The sequence below is a fragment of the Scleropages formosus genome, chromosome 6, assembly GCF_900964775.1.
Source record: "Scleropages formosus chromosome 6, fSclFor1.1, whole genome shotgun sequence".
Classification (NCBI taxonomy): Eukaryota; Metazoa; Chordata; class Actinopteri; order Osteoglossiformes; family Osteoglossidae; genus Scleropages; species Scleropages formosus.
In genome coordinates, this window is record NC_041811.1 from 10,800,049 (window position 1) to 10,820,864 (window position 20,816).

The 20,816-nt window shown below is 42.7% G+C and overlaps 1 protein-coding gene across 2 annotated transcripts in view; it reads right to left on the minus strand.

The window, feature by feature from the left end:
- astn2 (astrotactin 2) overlaps nt 1-20,816 on the minus strand; it is a 327,163-nt gene that overhangs the window by 188,758 nt on the left and 117,589 nt on the right. For both annotated transcript variants that reach the window (XR_003797747.1, XM_029252720.1), the window contains exon 4: nt 10,401-10,547. Coding sequence is in view for 1 of the 2 variants with exons in the window: in XM_029252720.1 (XP_029108553.1) it covers nt 10,401-10,547 (147 nt within the window). In the remaining variant the exon portion in view is untranslated. The remainder of the gene's footprint in view (nt 1-10,400; nt 10,548-20,816) is intronic.

Consider the following 20,816-nt stretch of genomic DNA (forward strand, 5'->3'; position numbering starts at 1 on the left):
AAACACTCCTTCCTTACTGCACTGGACTGGTGTCCTGTCCAGAATGTATATGGTTCACTCTAGTGTCCCGTGCTTCTGGGATAGGTTCCTTCCATGATCCTGTATTAGGACAAGCACTACTGATGGTGAGTAACTTATTCCATTAATCTGTTTGCACAGTTATGGATTTAGTGTGTTGGTTTATTTCATTCCACTGTGACACCGACTGTGATATTAAGAACAGGAAGCTCCTGAGAGAGACTGTAAAAACTGACTGAAGACTCATCTGTTCATTTGGAGGTCCTTTGACTGCTGGTTGTGCTTTGAACGTTAACATAGTTGGGCTGAACTTCCAGTTCTTGAACAAGACTTTTCTTCTGCAACTGAGATTTCTAATAATCAGCACCACGTATATTAAATTGTGTTCAGTGGAACATTTCTGCTAAATCACTCCATTTGAGAAAATCTGGAGATGTTCTGTGAGCTGTATGGACAGCATGGACAGGAAGAAAGCATTATGAACTGAGAAGCAGGTAGGTTTTGCAGTGTGCTCAGAATAGTAATATGCATTGTTTTGCGAGGCATCTCAGCTATCACAGATCGCCTGCCTCAAAATGTGGGAAATACTTATGCCAATGTAATGCAAACTGGGATTGTGCACTTGCTGCTGGTCGGGGTTTGTTGTTAACATCCAAAGCACCCAGTGAAACACTGCTGCTTTTTGCAGCTGTACATAAATAGCTTGCTGACTGTTGTATTTTATTGTTTGTATTTGGTTGTTAACTTGTAATTGCTGATGAATGATTGGCATTGAGTTTAATTGTACAATTTGAAATGCGATTTATAGAACTGCCACTAGATGTCCATACGTTAATTACGTTCCTTGGGCTTTTTGCGTAAATGTAAAAGTAGTGAAGAGTGTACTGCCTCAGAGTGTACAAGTGGAGCGACGGATATTTGTTGGTATTTTAATTAAATGTAACGTTTTGTTAGAAACCCAGGAGTCGGTCTCGTCATTTGCGAACTTGAAAGGCTGCAACGTAGTTCGTGACACAACATTTTTTGGTGCCGAAACCCGGGAAGAGGCGAACTAAACGGATAGCTCGTTGCACCTAGCCGCGAAGTAAAAGGTGAAAGAGAAAATGTCGGACCGACTACAGAGGCTGAAACATAAACGCGGAGTTTTGCGGGCATCCGCAACGAAACTACTGCGGTCTCTAGAAGAAGAAACATGTAAGGACAACGTGAATTGCGACCGTATGAGAGAGTTGTTGTCCATGCTCTCCATTAAGGAGGAGAATCTCCGCGAATTGGATAAAGACATAGAAGACGAAATACCAATAGACGAGCTAGATGCAGATGTCGCGAAAACCGCAGACTATCAGGACCACATCAGTCTGTGGAAAACCCGTGCTGCCAGGTTGATTGAACGTCAGACTGACGCGACGGAGGGAGTAAGGGCGGCCCGGCTAAGTGATGTGAGTACGCATACAGACAGATTAACTAATAGATCATCGGTGAAATTACCGAAGCTGTCTATAAGTAAATTTAACGGAGAAGTATGTCTTTGGCAAGAGTTCTGGGATCAGTTTGAAACTGCTATCCATGAAAACAGAGAATTAAGCAAAACGGAGAAATTTGCTTACTTGAAGTCATACCTCACTGGACCTGCTGCCCGAGCTGTTGCAGGATTAAAGATATCGGACAGCAATTATGACACAGCAGTTGATATGCTGAAGGAAAGATTTGGAAGAAAGGACCTTGTGGTGAGTGCGCACATGTCCAAATTATTGAAATTGACTCCAGTAAAGAAATCTTCCGACGTTGAAGCATTAAGACAACTGTATGACGAATGTGAGGTACAGATCAGAAGTTTAGAATCCTTAGGTGTCGTATCAGACACTTATGGAGGATTATTGTGCCCCATACTGCTTCAAATGATACCAGATGATCTTGCCCTTGAATACACCCGCAAAATGAGTCCAGGTCATGAATGGAAGGTTCTTGAGCTTGTTACTTTTCTGCAATGGGAGGTTGAAAGTAGAGAGCGTGCGATGCACTTGACTAACGCAGGAACCATAACCAAGGATGCACAGGCTTCTCACAAGCAACACTGTAAAGTAGATGTACGGAGCGAGACAAGGGTCAGAAGGGCAAATGTGCCTACAGCCGCAGCTCTCCACACAGGCAGTTCGACCGCGCCTCTTACTTGTATATTCTGTGATAGCACAAGCCACAAATCAGAAGCGTGCACGGATGACACAGTGAACACCCGAAAAGAGAAATTAAAGAAAATGGGGAGGTGCTTTATTTGCCTACGACCACGACACATCGCAAAGGTTTGCAAAACAAAGGGTGTGTCATGCACTGCTTGTGGCAGAAGACACCATGCTACATTGTGTGACAAGGCCAAACAAGCAGAAGCCCCCAATGACACTGAAGGTTCTACAGATGCACTAATTTCATCCGTTATGCCCCGTACTGCAAACACACACACGAAGGGTCAGAACACTGTGCTCTTGCAAACAGTGAGAGCATGGACTGAAGGACCCAGCGGACGGAAGGCGGTGCGCTGTTTAATGGATGGTGGGAGCCAACGAAGTTTCATCCACGAGAAGCAGGTAAAGATTTTGGGTCTACCAGTTCAAAGGAGGGAGACTCTAAAGTTGCATACCTTTGGTTCTGAGAACCCGGTAACGGCTGTGAGAAATGTTGTAAAATTAGTGCTGGAGAATGTCTGGAATAAGGAACAGAAAATAGAGATTGAAGCCATTGAGACACCACAAGTGTGCACTGCAATTATGAAGGTGCCTGGTGAACACATTCGACACCAGCTAGAGAAGAGAGGCCTACCACTAGCAGATGTCTCAGTCGATAGCAGGGAGGAGCCAGAAATATCTGTACTGATTGGCGCCGATTACTACTGGAAGATATTGTCAGGAAGAGTAGAGCGAATATCAGAAGCCCTAGTAGCTGTAGAAACAATATTTGGCTGGGCAGTACAGGGACCAGTCTCTGCTTCAAATATGGGTGAAGTTGCTTGTATGAACATTGGAATAAGTGAATGCAATGAAGTCTCAAAGCAGCTGCGCATGTTCTGGGAATTGGATTCCCTTGGCATAACACAGGGAGATGGGGACAGCGCAGATGACCGCGAAGCTAGACAGAGCTTTGAGGAGTCAGTCAAATATATTAGAGGGCGATATGAGGTAGGGTTACCGTGGAAGCAAAATGCCCCACACCTCCCAGACAATTTCAGAATTGCCCAGAAAAGACTCGATGGACTGCAAAGGAAACTGAGAACAGATGTAGTATTGTTCAAGAGATACAATGATGTCATTGAGGATTATCTACAGCAGGGGGTGTGTGAAGATGTCCCAGAAGACGACTGTTCACAGGTGACGGAGGACAATGTAATGTATTACTTGCCCCATCATGCTGTTATCAGAGAAGACAAAATGACAACTAAACTGAGAGTGGTCTTTGATGCCTCCTCTCATGAGCGTGGCAGTCCATCTCTTAACGATTGTTTACTGACCGGTCCAAACCTTAATCCAGACCTTTTAAGCATTTTAGTGAAATTTAGACTGCATCCAGTTGCATTCACAGCAGACATTACAAGGGCTTTCCTACAGATATCCATTGCAACGAAAGACAGAGATGCCTTAAGATTTTTATGGATAACAGGACCACCTGACACTGAGAACACAAGGCCACGCAAGATGAGGATGGCTCGTGTCGTGTTTGGGGTTTCCTCAAGCCCATTCCTGCTAGCAGCCACTATCCGGCATCATCTACAAGGGTACAGAAACAGCCATCCACATGCTGTTAACATTCTAGAAACCTGCCTTTATGTAGATGATCTGATTGCCAGCGCAGAGGATATTGACGAGGCTTATATGTTGACATCAGGAGCAAAGGAGATCTTGTCCACAGCCAGCATGAACTTGTGTAAGTGGATGACGAATTCTGCAGAACTGAAGGCTAAGTGGCTGAATGGCGGATTTGAATGTATGCCAGAACCTGAAGCACATGGTTGCGTGCTAAAGGTGCTTGGGTTGGTGTGGAGGCCAGATAGTGATGATTTTGTCTTTGACCTTAGACAACTGATGAGCATCTTAAAGGAGCAGGGTAACACAAAAAGAAGCGTCCTAAAATCATCAGCTAGAATATTCGATCCCATAGGTTTCCTGGCACCATTCACTATACGAGTTAAGTGCCTTTTCCAAGACATGTGGCAAAGGGGCTTAGGATGGGACGAGGAGCTGCCAGAAGACCTCAGTCATGAGTGGCAACAATGGTGCATGGAGCTCCCACAGCTGCATCAGATTGCCATTCCGAGGTGGTACGGAGTAAGCGACTGGCAGAATGCGCAATCCCCACTTCTTCATGTCTTCAGTGATGCCAGTGAAAGGGCATATGGAGCAGTTGCATACCTCCAAGGACGAACTAAGGATGGAAGAACTGTCACCAGTTTTGTTGCATCCAAATCGAGAGTGGCTCCTATAAAGAAACTAACTCTACCACGTTTGGAGTTGATGGGAGCTTTAGTTGGAGCTAGAGTAGGGAGCAACTTGTTAAAGATTCTGAACATGATGCCATCCCAGCTTTGTTTGTGGTCAGATTCCATGATAGTTATTCAGTGGATTCGTGGCTCAGCACAAAAATGGAAGCAGTTCGTTGCGAACAGAGTCACAGAAATACAGTCACTGACAGCACCAGAATCATGGTCACATTGTTGTGGTAAGCTCAACCCAGCGGACCTTATCACAAGAGGACAGACAGCATCCAAGCTGAAAGGAGATGGGTTGTGGTGGTCAGGTCCACCTTTCCTAACATCACCAACACAACCAGAATCAACAGTGGAAGGGTGTTCTGAGGAAGAATTGAAGTCTGAGATGAAGCCATGTCAAGTGACAGTCCAGCTTAGCAACACTGAAGTGACTCAGTCTGAACCACTACTACAACTAGAAGCATTCAGTAAGCTTACCACTGTTTTAAGAGTCACTGCTTGGATCAGACGATTTGTCCATAATTGTCATGCTCAAGACAAGAAACGAGGAGACCTCACAGCAGAGGAGCTGTCAGAAGCTGAAAGATTGTGGATTCAGGAGGCACAAGGCAAGGTGTTTGCCAGAGAAATAAATGAATTGAAGACAGGGCAGAATATTCACAAGGACTCAAAAATCAGAGACCTTAACCCTTTCCTTGATGAGTACGGAGTAATATGTGTGGGAGGAAGGTTGCAACAGTCAAGACTGAGTGAGAGAGAGCAGCATCCATGGCTGCTACCTACCGACCACCGACTGTCTGACATGCTGGTTATGTGTTGCCACAACAAGGTAATGCATTCAGGGGTCAGGGACACATTGGTCCAGCTGAGAGAAAGATACTGGATCCCAGGTGCCAGACGGAAGGTAAAGAAGATCATATCTGCCTGCATGATCTGCAAAAGGTTCACAGCAACCCCAGCTCAGCAGGTGACTGCACCCCTACCGAGGGACAGGATTGTTGAAGCGCCTCCATTTGAAATTACAGGCATTGACTTTGCTGGCCCTCTTTATGTGAAAACTCGGACCACCGTAGAAAAGGCATACATTGCATTGTTCACCTGTGCTGTGACACGAGCGGTACACTTAGAGTTGGTGTCAGACTTGTCCACAGAAAAATTCCTCCTGGCTCTAAAAAGGTTCGTGTCCAGGCGTGGCCTCTGCAGAGTCATCTACTCAGACAATGCTCAAACCTTCAAAAGGGCTGATCATGATCTCAGAGAACTCTGGGCAGCAATTAAAGAGCCTGAGCTTCAGGAATATTTTTCCTCAAACGGCATCAGGTGGAAGTTCATTGCAGAAAGAGCACCTTGGTGGGGTGGATTCTGGGAACGGTTAGTCCGATCAGTGAAAACAAGCCTGAAAAGAGTGATGGGGAGAGCTTCACTGAGTTTTGAAGAATTGTCTTCGTTGTTGACAGAGGTGGAGGCTATAGTCAATTCAGGGCCGCTCACATTTGTGTATAGTGAGTTGGAAGAGCCTCAACCGTTGACACCAGCACATTTTCTTGTTGGGAAAAGACTTACTTCTTTACCACCAAAGTCTTTCCACATTGAGAGTCAAGCCACCAACGTTGGCAAAGAGGAACTCACACGAAGATGGAAATATCGTCAGAGGCTTCTGAATGAGTACTGGAAGCGATGGAGAACGGAGTATCTGTTAGACTTGAAGTCTGCACATGCCAATAAGATACCCCCTCCTACTCCACTAAAGGAAGGAGATCTGGTCTTGGTTGGAGATGACCGAATGCCACGACAGATCTGGAAAACTGGGATAATAAAGGAGCTGATCCCAGGCAGAGATGGACGTGTGAGGTCGTGCACTGTGCATCTTCCAGCTGGGACTGTGCTAAGAAGACCTGTTCAGCGTTTATATCCTTTAGAAATTTGATGGTGTTACGGTCTTCATAGGGGGGGAGGATGTTGTATTTTATTGTTTGTATTTGGTTGTTAACTTGTAATTGCTGATGAATGATTGGCATTGAGTTTAATTGTACAATTTGAAATGCGATTTATAGAACTGCCACTAGATGTCCATACGTTAATTACGTTCCTTGGGCTTTTTGCGTAAATGTAAAAGTAGTGAAGAGTGTACTGCCTCAGAGTGTACAAGTGGAGCGACGGATATTTGTTGGTATTTTAATTAAATGTAACGTTTTGTTAGAAACCCAGGAGTCGGTCTCGTCATTTGCGAACTTGAAAGGCTGCAACGTAGTTCGTGACACAACACTGACTGAGGACAATGACAAAGGATTCAAAAAAAAAAGAGAAAAACTCTATAGCTCTTTTCAAAATAGATGCCATATTGAGGATGATGTTATCAAGTTGTGAACACAAGCTAAAATAAATAAAGAATTAAGAAATCAAAGTGAGCCATGAAATATTTGTATAGTTAAATTTAATATTTGAAAAATAAGTTTTCAAACCCACAGTGCTGCTTGGCCTCTGAACTGAACTGCATGATGAAAATAAAGACAATAATTTTACATTAATTAACCAATTGAAGTAGCTGACTGTATATAACAAAGACAATCGTTTAAATTCTGTATTTTATTGTATTCTCCTTTTGTAGAACGGTGGTGTGTAACATGTTTACCTTTGAAATCACTGTAAAGTATTATAATCATTAATTTAGCTGATGTTTTTTTCTTTTTTCTCCAAAGTAACTAACATGCCAAGCAATTTACTGTTAATGACCCATTTATACAGCTTGGTAATTTTTACTGTATGAATTCGGGGTAAGTACCTTGATCAAGGGCACTAGAGCAGCAGCAATTTTTTCAACACAGATCTTTTGACTATGAGGCATAGACACTAATCAGTGGGCTACCTGCTGTCCTAAAACAAAGGAGGGACAGCATTTTCATGCTCTCCAAAATAAAATACCATTCCTACATCAGGACGAAAGCAAGGGAGTTAACAGAGGGGCAAAACTCAAGGAACAATGACTTTGATTAGTGTGACATGGTTTATTTATTACGGAAAAAAAATTAAAAGAGGGTGGTAAAAAAAAAGTCCCCACGTCACACTAAATGCTTGACCAAGAAAGGTAAATCTTTCATCACCAAGAACAAAGGCAGACATTAGACTGCTCTTTGCTGCATTGATGCTATTGACATGCAAGGCAAGTTGTTTAGCACTTTATAGTCCACTCGCTCCAGTTGACAAGGATAAAAAACAGAACTACACAAGTCTCCTTTGAATCTCTGCACGAGTGCTTCAAATCGCGTCTAAGGACAACCGCCTGCAAGTGATTTATTTCCAGAGATTAAAAGCAGCAGGAAATGATAATGGAGAGGAATTTAACGTACGCAACAGAAAGGGACCGTCATTTCCCTCTATGCAATGAACAGCCGGTTACTCATTAATGCTTGGTTTTCAGACTCGCTCCATTTTCTTATGGAAGAATTCCACTGAAGCTTTGCAGAAAGTCTGTGCAAATCCAACTATTCCTTTTTACATATGCTTTTCAGAATTGCCACTTTACAGACATTGAGACATAAAGCATCTTGAATTTTGCTAACAGGAAAAATATCAGTCGTGCTCGACGAAACGGTTGCAGGTTCAAGGTCTGCTGCTGTATCCTGGAAAAAAGAGAATTCTAACATGTATAAATTAGCAACCTATTTTAAAAGCAGCGTATTTAAAGCTTTTTGTTGACTTAGACAGGTGTCAGCAAAATTAACTTAATAAATGGACAAAATTAAACAGAAATTGATATAAACTTTCCAGTCACAGTAATGGACTGACATCCTATCCAGTGTATACTCAGACTTGTATGCTGTACTTCTAGGCTTTGGACCACCACAACCCTGCACTGAATGAGCGGTTAATGGAAAAATGGACATTATCTCAAACATATTTTCTTCAAACATATCAATGAAAAAATCTGTTTATGGGGACGATTATTGCACCTTGAAGTATTTTCCCCTTCTGGTTTTTTATACCACTTCTCTTAGCCTGTATCTGTAGTAAATGTAGTCACCATTGGATGCTGCAATAAATCATGTCTTATTAAAGGTGCCATTGATATAAACTCCATCACTGCATTATTCTCATTACCATACAGGACAACAGGCAGCCAAGCAGCCATTCATGACTAGCAGTCCAAAGCCACCTGACTATGGTAATTTTCCCTTCCGGGTCCCACCTCCTTAGCCTCCACTGTATACATTATGTCAGTTATTAGTCCAAACTGGAGTTTCCCATGAAAGTGCTGTGCAGGGTTTTTTTTCTGTCAGCACAGCCAAGTAGCAGAAACAAACCTGCAAGTGTAAAAGATGCTCAAAGTCTTCAAATGCTTTTCGAGTGTACCTTGAAGCACACTTGAAATGCTCCTGTGATAAGACTTCACAATAATGTACACAATTAAAAAAACGGGCATTTTTTCTTAAGTTTCTGGAAAGATGCCCCCCCCCCCCAAGAACACAATTTGGTAGATGTGTTAGAACCACAGTGTTATAAAATATTTAGAAGAGATACATCAAATAGAAACCTTGGTACCATGGATGGTTGCAAAATCTATAAAATGTATTTACCCCCTTATATGATTACGTTACAGCATGAAACCATGATATATTTAACTGAGAACTTGTGCCACACATCAAAACAAAATACTCTATAATGCCAAAGTGGAAAAAGGACATCTTACAAAGTAAGATAAAAAAGTAAAAAAGAAAAAAAAAAATGCAATATGTAGGAATCCACTTTGTAGCTTTGACAGACCTCAATTACTTAAGTAACCAGCTCTGCTTCAACTCACATAATTACTTGACTGGAGTCCACCTGTGAGCAGCTGAGTTGTTTCACATGATTTCAGAATAAGTAAAATGCACTTACTGAGTGCATTTCCAAGAAAACACTACACCACAAGGACTGTAGATTGTAGTACAAGGTACTGGTAAGCAGTGGTCTGAGTGAAACATTGGGACTTCAATTCAGACACTTGGTGCAATGCCTGTCCTTGATATCATGAGACTATCTTTAAAGACAATGGGGGTAAAACTTGAGTTGTGGATGCGGAGTTGACCATAAGGCTCACTGAACGGCTGTCCATAATTTCTCCAGAAAGTTACGAGTGAACAACGGCCAAGACAGAAGCATGGAACCCATTTCTTACAAAAAAAAAGAAAAAAAAGCACTGATTGACTTTCGCGGGGGGGGGGGGTTCGCGGTGACGCAGCAGGTTTGGCCTGTGTCTGCTCTCTGGAAAGTCTGGGGTTTGAGTCCCGCTTGGGGTGCCCTGTGATGGACTGGCATCCTGTCTTGTGTGTGTCCCCTCCCCCTCCAGCCCTGCGCCCTGCACTACCGGGCTCGGCTCCAGCTTGCTGCGACCCAGCTTGGGACAAGTGATTTCATTCAGTCTGTGTGTGTGCGTGTTGTGATTGACTTTCCATGTACTCCTTTGGAAACCGACCACCTAAGGAATCACTTAAAGGATTACAGGTGGTGAATTTTTTACCCCCTCAAAGACTTAGAGCTCCAGGTGCACCTTACATTATGTTAATTGAATAAATAATAAAAATAAATGTAAAATAATGAGCATCAAAGACAGGGGTATGGACTCCAAAAATACTGTATATTACTGCGTAATGTCTACTTCATAATTGGGCGAGCTGGATATTTCTTCATTTTACATAATTATGTTTTCCCTTATTTATCCTTAGTTTTCCCCCAGATGATGGCATATAAAGACATGTCTAAGCAGGCTGATGCAATGACTAGTACCTTGTGAAAGACACTACATGCAAACAGAGCTTGTTAAACATTTTATACCACAGTATTTTCCGTAAATCTTCCCCACAGACCGCTGACAGCCAAACTTGAAATCAGGCAAAATAATTGATCGAACTCTGGACCAGGCAGCTCATACCTCGGGAACGGCTGAGTGGCCTCCTTCCAGTGGAGGAACTGTGTGCAGCGTGGTGGAATCGTGTGATCTCTGCAGCCGTACCACTGCCAAAGTTCTCCTTGTAGGTTTGCATTAAAGTCTCCGCTGTTTCCTGTCCGGGGCCAAGACCTGCAGTGAAGGCATGGACACAACACATGGAAGGCATGATGTCAGCAAATGCAACAAAGAAACAAAGCTTTGCACAGTTGAACAACATCGAAAACAGTAGTGAAAACACCAGTCACCTTCCGTAGAAGAAAGACAAAATGATGACAAAAGAAAAAACCCAAAAAGAACACTCACTCTACGTTTCATTAACAACTTGTCCTTTTCTAGGGTTGTGTCAGTCCAGAGCCTATCCTGAAATCACGAGGAGCTAAGTTCAGAGGGGTACACCCTGGACAAGATGGGAGTTCATCCCAGCCAAAAATAATACATCCATCCTTATTTTTGGCTTCAGATATTTCAGTGAAGGGTGGAACTGACCATCCAGGAAGGTGCAGAACATTAGATGGAGGGGGTACACTGGTAGGAGGTTCAGTCAGTCTCTTGGTACACACACTCTTGGATGCTCATTGAAGACAATATGGAGTTCCCAAGTCACAACTGGAGTTCCCAAACACAATTTGTCTTTGGAGGAAATCTACACGAACATGGAGAGAACTTTGCACACACAGAGATTGTGTCAGACTCAAACCTGCAACCCTGGTGATATGTAAGTGTGAAGGAAAAAAAAAAGTGTTGAATCATTACGTCACCTGCAAAAAAAGACCAGATTAAATTTAAAACCTTTGAAGACAATAACTTATGTACCACGGGAACCACAAATGTTTGCGTGCGAATATGCAAACTGCGACCAATCAGATGGAATTTACTAAAACAATACGGATTATTTCCTTCTTCACTTCAGTGTACTTGAGGTTTTACTTTGTTTTCAGAATCTGGAAACCGACAGTCTACACCGATGCTTGGAACGTGTAAATAAAAGCATGAAAACTTTTATTGTGATCCCTTCTCAAACAAGTGACACAACCGAAACCAATCATCAGCCAGACGCACGTTTATTAGATATCGAGAGTGCAGCACGGAAAATTGCGCTGGAGTGCGAGCTCAGCTGGTCAAGTGTTATTTAGCAGTTTGTCAAGTGTCACAAAAATTCAAATGCAGTGAGGAGACAACACATTTGCATTTCGAAATTACTGTGCTCTCTCATTCCTGCGCAAATTGCCTCTGTGCCACATGAAACAGCACAAAATAATGAGGCTGTTTGTCGAAACCGTAATTGTTATCAATTTTAATGTGTCATGGTGACAGCTGTACGAACATTCAGACAATTACAAAGATTCTGACACAGGAACGGAAAGGTTCAGACACGACCTACACAAGACAGACGGTGAACAGATCTGCAAAATGTAAAACATGAAACTGCACAAGCACAAGAGGAATTTTCTGTGGGGTTCTGTTTATTGCTATAAACTTCCATCCTCTAATACCAGCAATAAAATACTGGAAAGCTTTTTAATTGGAATGCTTCATTGGAGACCCACTCCCCAGAAATCAGTTATTTGACAAGTGTAGTGTGTGAATATAAACTGCTACTGGAGAGATGCAAGGCACAAGAGAAAACAGATGCACACAATCACACAAGGACAGAAAATGTATAAATTAGTAGGTTGGTCACATTCACTGAGGATGACAAGAAGAAGTAAGATATAGAAAAATCATTAAGAAACCCAGCAGCAAAGAGTATGAATGTTTCCTGTATTCTGTCTTCTGTAAGTCCAACAGCTCTAAAAACAACTGTGCCACAGGGGAAGATAACGACAGATCTAAAGATGTTCTAACTCATTTCTTCAAAGAAACCATGAGTTCACTTTCCACATTATCTGTACATGAAAAAAAAATATATATATATATATTATATATATTTATTTATATACATATATACTGTATATACAGTATATGGTAGTTCTAGCAGCACTGGGTACTTTTTCAGTGAAAGCAGTCAGTATCTATTTGTAACTAATCCTTTTCTGGCACATCACTTTTGTTATCAAATTCAACATCTGAAAAATCCTTATCATTTTCCATGTAATCTTGATCTTTCTAAAGCAGGAAAAAAAAAAAAAAAACTTGTTACCACATTGGAAAATTGCTAACAGGAAGTGATATCACTAAATGCAAAAAAAAAAAAAAACAGTAAGGGACCGACACCTGAAAGTACAAGCTGCAAAACGGTGGTGCAATGGGTTGGATCCAGTCCTGCTCTCCGGTGGGTCTGGGGTTCGAGTCCCGCTTGGGGTGCCTTGCGATGGACTGGCATCCTGTCCTGGTTGTGTCCCCTTGTGTCCTGAGTTGCCGGGTTAGGTTGCGGTTCCTCGCGACCCCATATGGGACAAGCGGTTCAGAAAATGTGTGTGTGTGTGTGTGTGTGTGTGTGTATTTGAAAAACTGGCACTGGGGTATGAACTTCCTAGCATGTTATTCTCCAAGGGATATTGAAACTTTTCCATGTTCATTGCCTTCTGGGTCACAATGCTCCATTAAATATATGCAGAGGAGAGGGTTCAGAAAGATCCACATTCTGGATGGGAACTGATGGCCTAATAGGCATAATGGAAGTGAGAGCAGGTGTACACATGGACACATATGTGGATAGCATTCATTCCACCATGCCCTCTCATAGCTTGTGTCACCTCTTTAACTGCCACACATACACACGCACACAGAAACACTGAGCTTTCCTGTAACTGCAATCTCTCCATGATCAGCCATGCGAGTCCTCACCATTACTCAAACGCGTCTGTTCTGAATACAAAGACGTGAACGCCATGGTTCATTACTAAGCGTACAGCATGCACCAAGTGGAAGCCAGAAGCTCGCCGAAAGATGCATTCATCAAACGGAGGACTTTGGCAAATATTCAGTTTTTTTTTCTTGCTCATGTTTACTTTACTTTCATGTTAGAAGTATGAGCTTCTAAACTAGCCAACTGAATCATCTACTACAAATCAGAACATGCATGTACTGCATATACTTGGTCATGTTCAATTAAAAAAAATGACAACCAGCCTAAACTAACATCAGGATTTTGAAGAACAATTCTATTGGTGTCTACAACCAAAACACCTTGTGATTATGTCTTTGGTTGTGTAGAGAGCTCTTCACAGACGTTCTGAATCACTGATGCCATCAATCATTTTAGCTAAGTTGTCATGGTAACCACAAACCGTTTTTAAAAGTAAAGATGAAACCATCCATATTGTTCACATCTACATGCCCAAAACTACCACCCCAGTTTGCCAATCCAAAGACACTGTCCCCAAAGTCCATGCAACATTGCAGAGGCGTGTCAGCCATGACAACCCCACAACATCCAGGGCCTTAAGCAGTTCCGGAAAAATCTCATCCACACCCAATGCTTTTCAACTGTGGAGGTTTTCAACTACCTCAGTGACTTCCACTAAGGAAATGAACTCTGATACCCCAGAAGCCTCTGGCCCTGACTCCTGGAAGGGAGGCATATCTCTTGGGTTAGGGAGTTCCTCAATGTGTTCCTTATCCTCCCAACAATATCCTCATCGAGGGTCAGAGTTTCTCCACCTTTGCTGAGCACAGCTTGGGCGAAGCACCACCGACCCTTCCTGAGTCGCCAGATGGTTCTGCAAAACCTCTTTGAGGCTGACCAAAAGTCATTTTCCAAGGCCTCACCAAACTCCTCCCATCCTTTTTTGCCTGCCTGCTGGTACCTATCCGCTGAATCAAGAGTCCCCAGAGCCAACCAGGCCCCAAAGGCCTCCATCTTCAGCTTGACGGCTTCGCTCACCACTGGTGTCCACCAGTGGGTTCTTGAGTTGCCGCCGTGACTGGGACCAACAAGCTTTTGACCACAGCTGCGCATGACTGCTTCCACAGTGTAGGTCTTGAACAGGGTCCATTGTGACTCCATGTCCCCTACCTCCTCCAGGACACAGGAGAAGTTTTCACGGAGGTGGGAGTTAAAATCATTCCAGACAGGGTCCTCCGACAGTCATTCCCAGGATACCCTCACTATGCGCTCGGGTCTACTGAGTCTTTCTGTAAGTTTTCCCCGCCATCTGATCGAGCTTACTACCAGATGGTGATCAGTTGACAGCTCAGCACCTCTCTTCACCTGTGTCCAGAACATGTGGCCTCAAGTCAGATGAAACAACTCCAAAGTCAATCATTGACCTTTGGACTAAGGAGTTCTGGTAACAAGTACACTTATCAGCATCCTTGTGTTCGAACATGGTGTTTGTTATAGACAAACCATGGCTATCACACAAGTCCAATAACATTCCACCATTCGGGTTTAGATCGGGCAAGCCATTCTTCTCAATCACCCCACTCCAGATTTCCCAGTCATTGCCAATGTGAGTGTTGAAGTACCCCAGCAGGATTATGAAGTCTGTAGGTGGGGCCCTGTCCAGAACTCCACCCACTCTCTCCAATAAGGTTGAATACTCTGAACTGCTGTTTGGTGCATAAGCACAAACAATAGTCAGAATTTCCCTCTCTATGACCTTAAGTCACATTGAAGTAACCCTCTTGTCCACTCGGACAAACTCCAACTGCATGGTAGCCAGCCACGGGCTTGTGCGTATTCCCACACCCACCCGGCGCCTCTCATCCTGTGTAACTCCTGAGTATTAGAGAAGCCACCCCCTATCGAGGAGTTTGGTTCCAGAGCCAACACTGTGAGTGGAGGTGAGCCCAACTATATCTAGTTGGTATCTCTCAACCTCTTGCACCAGTTCCGGCTCCACCCCCCCAGTGAGGTAACATTCCACATGACAAGAGCTGGTTTCTGATGCAAGGGGCCGTGACGCCACACACCACCCCACCCCCTCCTGCTGCCTGAAAGGCATTGCACCAGACCCCCATGTAGGACCTTGCGGGTGGTGGGCACACATGCCCCCCCCCCACGTTGCCTTTCTGGGCTAAGCCTGGCCGGGTTACGTGCGCTTCCTGGCCACCAGGCACTTGCCTAGGAACACTGCTCCCAGGCCTGGCTTTAGGGGTAAGTCCCGGTGACACCTATTCCAGGCAGGGTAAACGTTGTCTTGTCTACTTTTTTCATGGGGGCTTTTGGATTGTGTTAGTCTGGATCTCCACTCCAGACCTGTTTGCCTTGGGAGACCCTACCAGGAGCATACTGCTCCCGGCGATATAGCTCTGGAGATCTCTAGATCGTGCAAGCCCCGATCCAGGAGGAGCATTTGCACAATGAACAACTTAAATGTTTCTTGACAGGCTTTGGATATATGTTAGAGATTTTTTGTTCCATAATTGAAAATTGGGTATCAAAAGCCAAGAGCCATCACACCAAAATTTCATATAAAGAGTCCATGCGTTGATGGATGTCTGTACTCGGTTACCACTGGCAGTGCCATTGCCACCATCTCAATGCCATTGTCCCCAAACTATGGCTCATAATGTTTTACAGTACATCAGTACATCAGTCGCCAGTCAGGGATTTAGTTATCTATATGTATTGATCCAGCCAGGCAGGCACATTGTTACAGTGAGCAGTCAACAATTGTTCTGGGGTGCTATGGCTCAATACTCGAAGCAAGGAGTTCCCAAACTATTAGTCATGGGTCTCAATCTGCTTTAGCATTGGGAGAGAGGAGAAGCCATCCTCTGCGGGTACGGGGTAACCTTTTATATGTCATTTTGCGCTTTCCCTTTGAGCTGTGTCTTTCAGGAAGCGTCCCCTGGCCCCTTCCTAGACACATATCATCCATCCTGTGCATTGTGTGCTGGTCATCAAGTTGTCTCTCAAGGCTACCACTTATTGATTTCGTTGCTGGAAACAAAAAAGTAATCTGTATGCTCAGATTGGCACGAAATCGTTTGTCTCTAAGCCCTTTCATTTCCTTTATCGTTCTCTCTCTAACTTTGTCAGAAGCCAAAGTATTCTCAATTAAAATCATGAAAAAAATACTCCATTAACCTTCCTGAGTTACTTTTCTCTTTATTTAAATTGCCTCAGTTTATACTAATGCTAACTAAACAGCTTTCAGGCACAGTGTACATCCCAAAAGGGAAACTCACTAACTGAATAATACAAAGATGATATTTCCACTGCAGCATGTTGCATGATATTACTGTTATTGTCTCCGTGCTAACGAGTGGTTATCTTCACTTTTAATGTGTCCATTCAGGCCTTAAAAGGCCACAAATTTACTGCAGGTATGAGCTGTCGGAGTCCATTAATATAATGTGAGTCATAGTGAGCACAGACAGAATCTTTTAACATTCTTGTTATTTTCTCAAAATATTAGTTAAAATAGCATTATATTCAAATACCATAAATAGCATTATATTCAACAGTAGATGTGTTTTAATTACACAGACAAAAAAGCTTGCTCGAGTTGCTGGAGTCCACTAATATAATGTGAGTCATAGAGAGCGCACAAAGAATCTTTTAACATTTGTGTTATTTTCTTCAAATATATTGAATTAAAATAGCATTATATTCAACAGTAGATGTGCTTTAATTAAAAAGACAAAAAAAGCGTACGTGATAGGTTTCACATTACTTAATGACAAGGGACGTCAAGGTAACAATGGTAAAAAGTAATTATTATATCATTTCTGAGTTTACCCCAAATGCATCTGTGGTGACTGCTCAAATACCAACTGATTTTAATGTCCATTAATACAGCAGTGTGGTCCGGCAACTATGAAACTGTGATCACAGCCAGAAACTTGCATACATGATTTCCTATGCAGGGCAGCAATGCCTCTTTAAAAGCTGTAAAAAAGACAATAAACTAAATTAATGTCCACTGACAGAGTTAAGCAGCAATGCAATAGCTGCTTTTCCTCCAACGTGGTATGTCAATTCATCCTGAACAATGTCTCGACCTCTATGCCCATTACTTACACTAGTGCTGATACCATCAATATAACTGCCTCTGGTTGTCGCTGCTTATCTCCAAGACCTTTGGAGGTCACCAAAAAGCCTCTAGCCCAGAAAGTCTGCAACCTTCAGTCCCACAGTATCCCCTGCCCCATCCCTCCTTGCCTTCCTCCATTACTTACCAGTTTCAGACACCAGTCCTGGCAGCCCATGAATTTGAAGGCAACAAATCAAACCCCTTGTTGACCTGTTTGGCCTTGAGTGGACCTCTTGGCTTTTCCACAGACCCATCTGAGGGACACATTCTTTACTCTGTGCAGCGATAGAGCTCCTGGCAGCTTTGCTTAAGTGAGACAATCCTCTGAGCACAGAGACATTTAATACCAAGCACATTAAAATTCCTCAGCTAAGACCATGGACCTTCCTCACTGTTGCCACCACTGGGATGTACCCTCAGGGTATCACTCTTTAGCACCAAGGATTCATATGAAACAGACCCATGGTTCTGACTCACACTTACATCTTGCTTGACTGTTTGATTCAGAATCATACAACAGCACCTGCATAAGAAATTTTATCCCCATACAACCTTGGGTGTATGATCACAGCTCTACCTTATGCTGGGTTTCACTCTAAATAACTCATGTGGATTTATTGCACCCACCTGGAAATTACTAGTGCAATGAATCTAATAACACTGATTAACTAGGTAGCTGAATCCAGCCTCAGTGAATTTTAATTGGATTGAAATTGTCCCACCTTACATTTACACATTACCATTTAGCTAAAGTTTACCTTTATTTTAAATATGGTGACTGTTTTATGTTAATTTAATTCTTTAATTTTTAGTTGGGAAATATTTTAGGCTTACTTTTAAATTTGAGTTTCAAATTTCGCAGTTTTTCTATAGTGATAGCAAAGCTTGTTCATGATTTTGACCTTAGCAAAGATTAATTTCTAAATCGATATTGTCTCTTATAATCAATGGCATATTAGAATTGAGTAAAAATGGTCATTTCCAGCACATGCTCTCAAACTTTTGACTGGTTCTGTAGCAGCATTTGTACAGTCCCATGAAAGTACTATGAGGTCCCGGTGTCCTTGTCTTCTCCTTCAGCTTGACTGTATCAGCTCTGCTGCCTTATCTGCAGTGAAACAGGGTGAAGAAAGCCTCCAGAAAACTGAGCAAACAATCAGGAACTGAATATCTCTATCGCACTGTGATGTAGAAGAACCCACCAGCCACAGGCAATCCTGGGACCCAACCCCAGTCATCATTAGCCGAAACCACAGCACTAGAATACAATGTTTTCATATGCACCCCATAACCACTACATAATCCTCTTGTCCTCTGCATTTCCAGAGTCTGCTAACCCCCAAGGAGACAAGAAGTGGATTGAAAGACAGATCATGGACAAGGTCTTTTTAGTCCTTCTTAATGTACATTAGCCTCTATGCAGGGCTTACCTCTAGAATATTCTGAAATGGTGAAAACCCATGAGGGGAAGAAGGGGTTACCAGTCTTAGCACGTGTAACATACCTTCTGTTACCCTTGACCCTGTCTGAACCATGCTCTTCTTCTGAGGAAAGAGAGCAAAAACTTGTGAGAATGATGTACTAACACTCAGCATCAGTGTATAAATCATTGCACTATAAACCCAAGTCAAGTCTCAGATCACTACAGCTATACCACTACCGCTAAATCACTAAACCTACTTTTTCTGCAGTGTCTACAACCGCTTGTCCCAAGTGAGGTTGCAGCAAGCCAGAGCCTACCTGGCAACACGGGGCGCAAGGCCAATGGGGACACACCCTGGATGGGACACCAGTCCGCTGTAAGGTACCCCAAGCAGGGCTTGAATTCCAGACCACCACACAGCAAGCACAGTGCCAAACCTGCTGTGCTGCTACACCACCGTGTCCCCCCGTTAATCTACTGTGTGCCAGCTAAAGCAGCAGGATTTAGTGAATCAGGTGTGTGAGCAAAGCAAGTGAAATATTTGTTCATTAAAATGCCAAACTGCTCAAAGCACAAAACCAAAAGAACAAAAAAAAAAAAAAAAAATGAACAATCTCAGAAATGCAATAAAAATATCATAAAATACAGAAAATATTAAGAACTGTCGATATCTAAGTCAACGGATTTCATCCCAAATCGGACTCTTAGTGAGTATCGGTTGAGTTCCAGTGAAGTCACTAGCCAGGAACAAGAGCCCTCAATGAAGTCTCAAATCCAAGCCCAGAATGCAGGTGTTAAACCAGTGGATCTAGGCAATGTCTTAAAAGCCTATAAAACTCGAAATGTGTGAGAATGTGAAATGAGCTAATATTTAAAAACCAAACATCACACTCAGCAAGGCAGAGCATTGCCTCAGTCTGGGTGCTGTCAAATAGAATGACGACGCAGATTTGCTCGGGCAATCCATCTGTAGGTTTTCTCATTAACAAAAATATTGAAATTTTAAAATTTTAATTAATTTAGATTTTCCAGTTAAAAAAAGCTCCAGGTCTCTGTGAGAAGCTGAGATCTCAGGGAACTGCAGGGATGATGGTGGGTGGGAGTTGAGAGTGACGCTATGCCCCCCGAGCGTGACGGGGAAATAAAATGACATACAGAGATGTCGGGTAGCAGAGATGGCACAGCAATCCTAGGACCTGCAGAATGGCCACTGGGAGAACAGGAAGGTAGAAGAGGTCACGAGTAAAAGTAGACTGGAATTACATACAGTTCACGAGCCCCCCTTTCCTACCAGTGCAAACACACAAAGACTATTCTAAAACCTCCATGAAACTTTAAACAGGGACATTTGACTCACGTTAGACCAATTATTTTTATGCAGGCAATAGAATATTGGCATCATTTTCAATTATTAAAAACTTAATACTGTATTCCCAGGCTGAGAAGTACAGGGTAATGGTCTAATATGAGCAAAGGGGCAGGTGGAGTAGCGGTCTGCTAGTTAGCAAATCATATGACTCAGACTTGTACCCCTCCTCTTGTTGTAGAACTCATGATCAGAGTGATGTGCTGAAAATTAGTCAGCTGCACATTAGTAAATACCATAACTGTATGTAGTTTAACACTGTAAGCTGGTTTGACGAAAATTATCAACGAAGGAAATGATAATAACAATTATTATTTAAAGAAATTGGAAATGGTCTATAAATGTCATTTGTATAATATTAACACTGAGCCCAGTTTTTTTACATGGTTTTATTACATTTGCTTATGAAAAATATTTAAGACAATAACAGGACGAGCAGGTAGCATAGAAGCAATTGCCTAGTCATCGGCAGGATCCAGGTTCAAATCTCTCACTGTAGCACCATTGAGCAAGATGCTTATCCAGAATTTCTACTGTAAAAATTATGCAGCTCTACAATTAGGTAATCTTTATAATGTTAACTGTTTTAATGCTATACGTTACCTTGAACAAAGGTGTCAGTTAAATAAAGGTGAGTAATGTAAGAATTTACGGTACTTCCTCAAGTTCAAAGATGAAACATG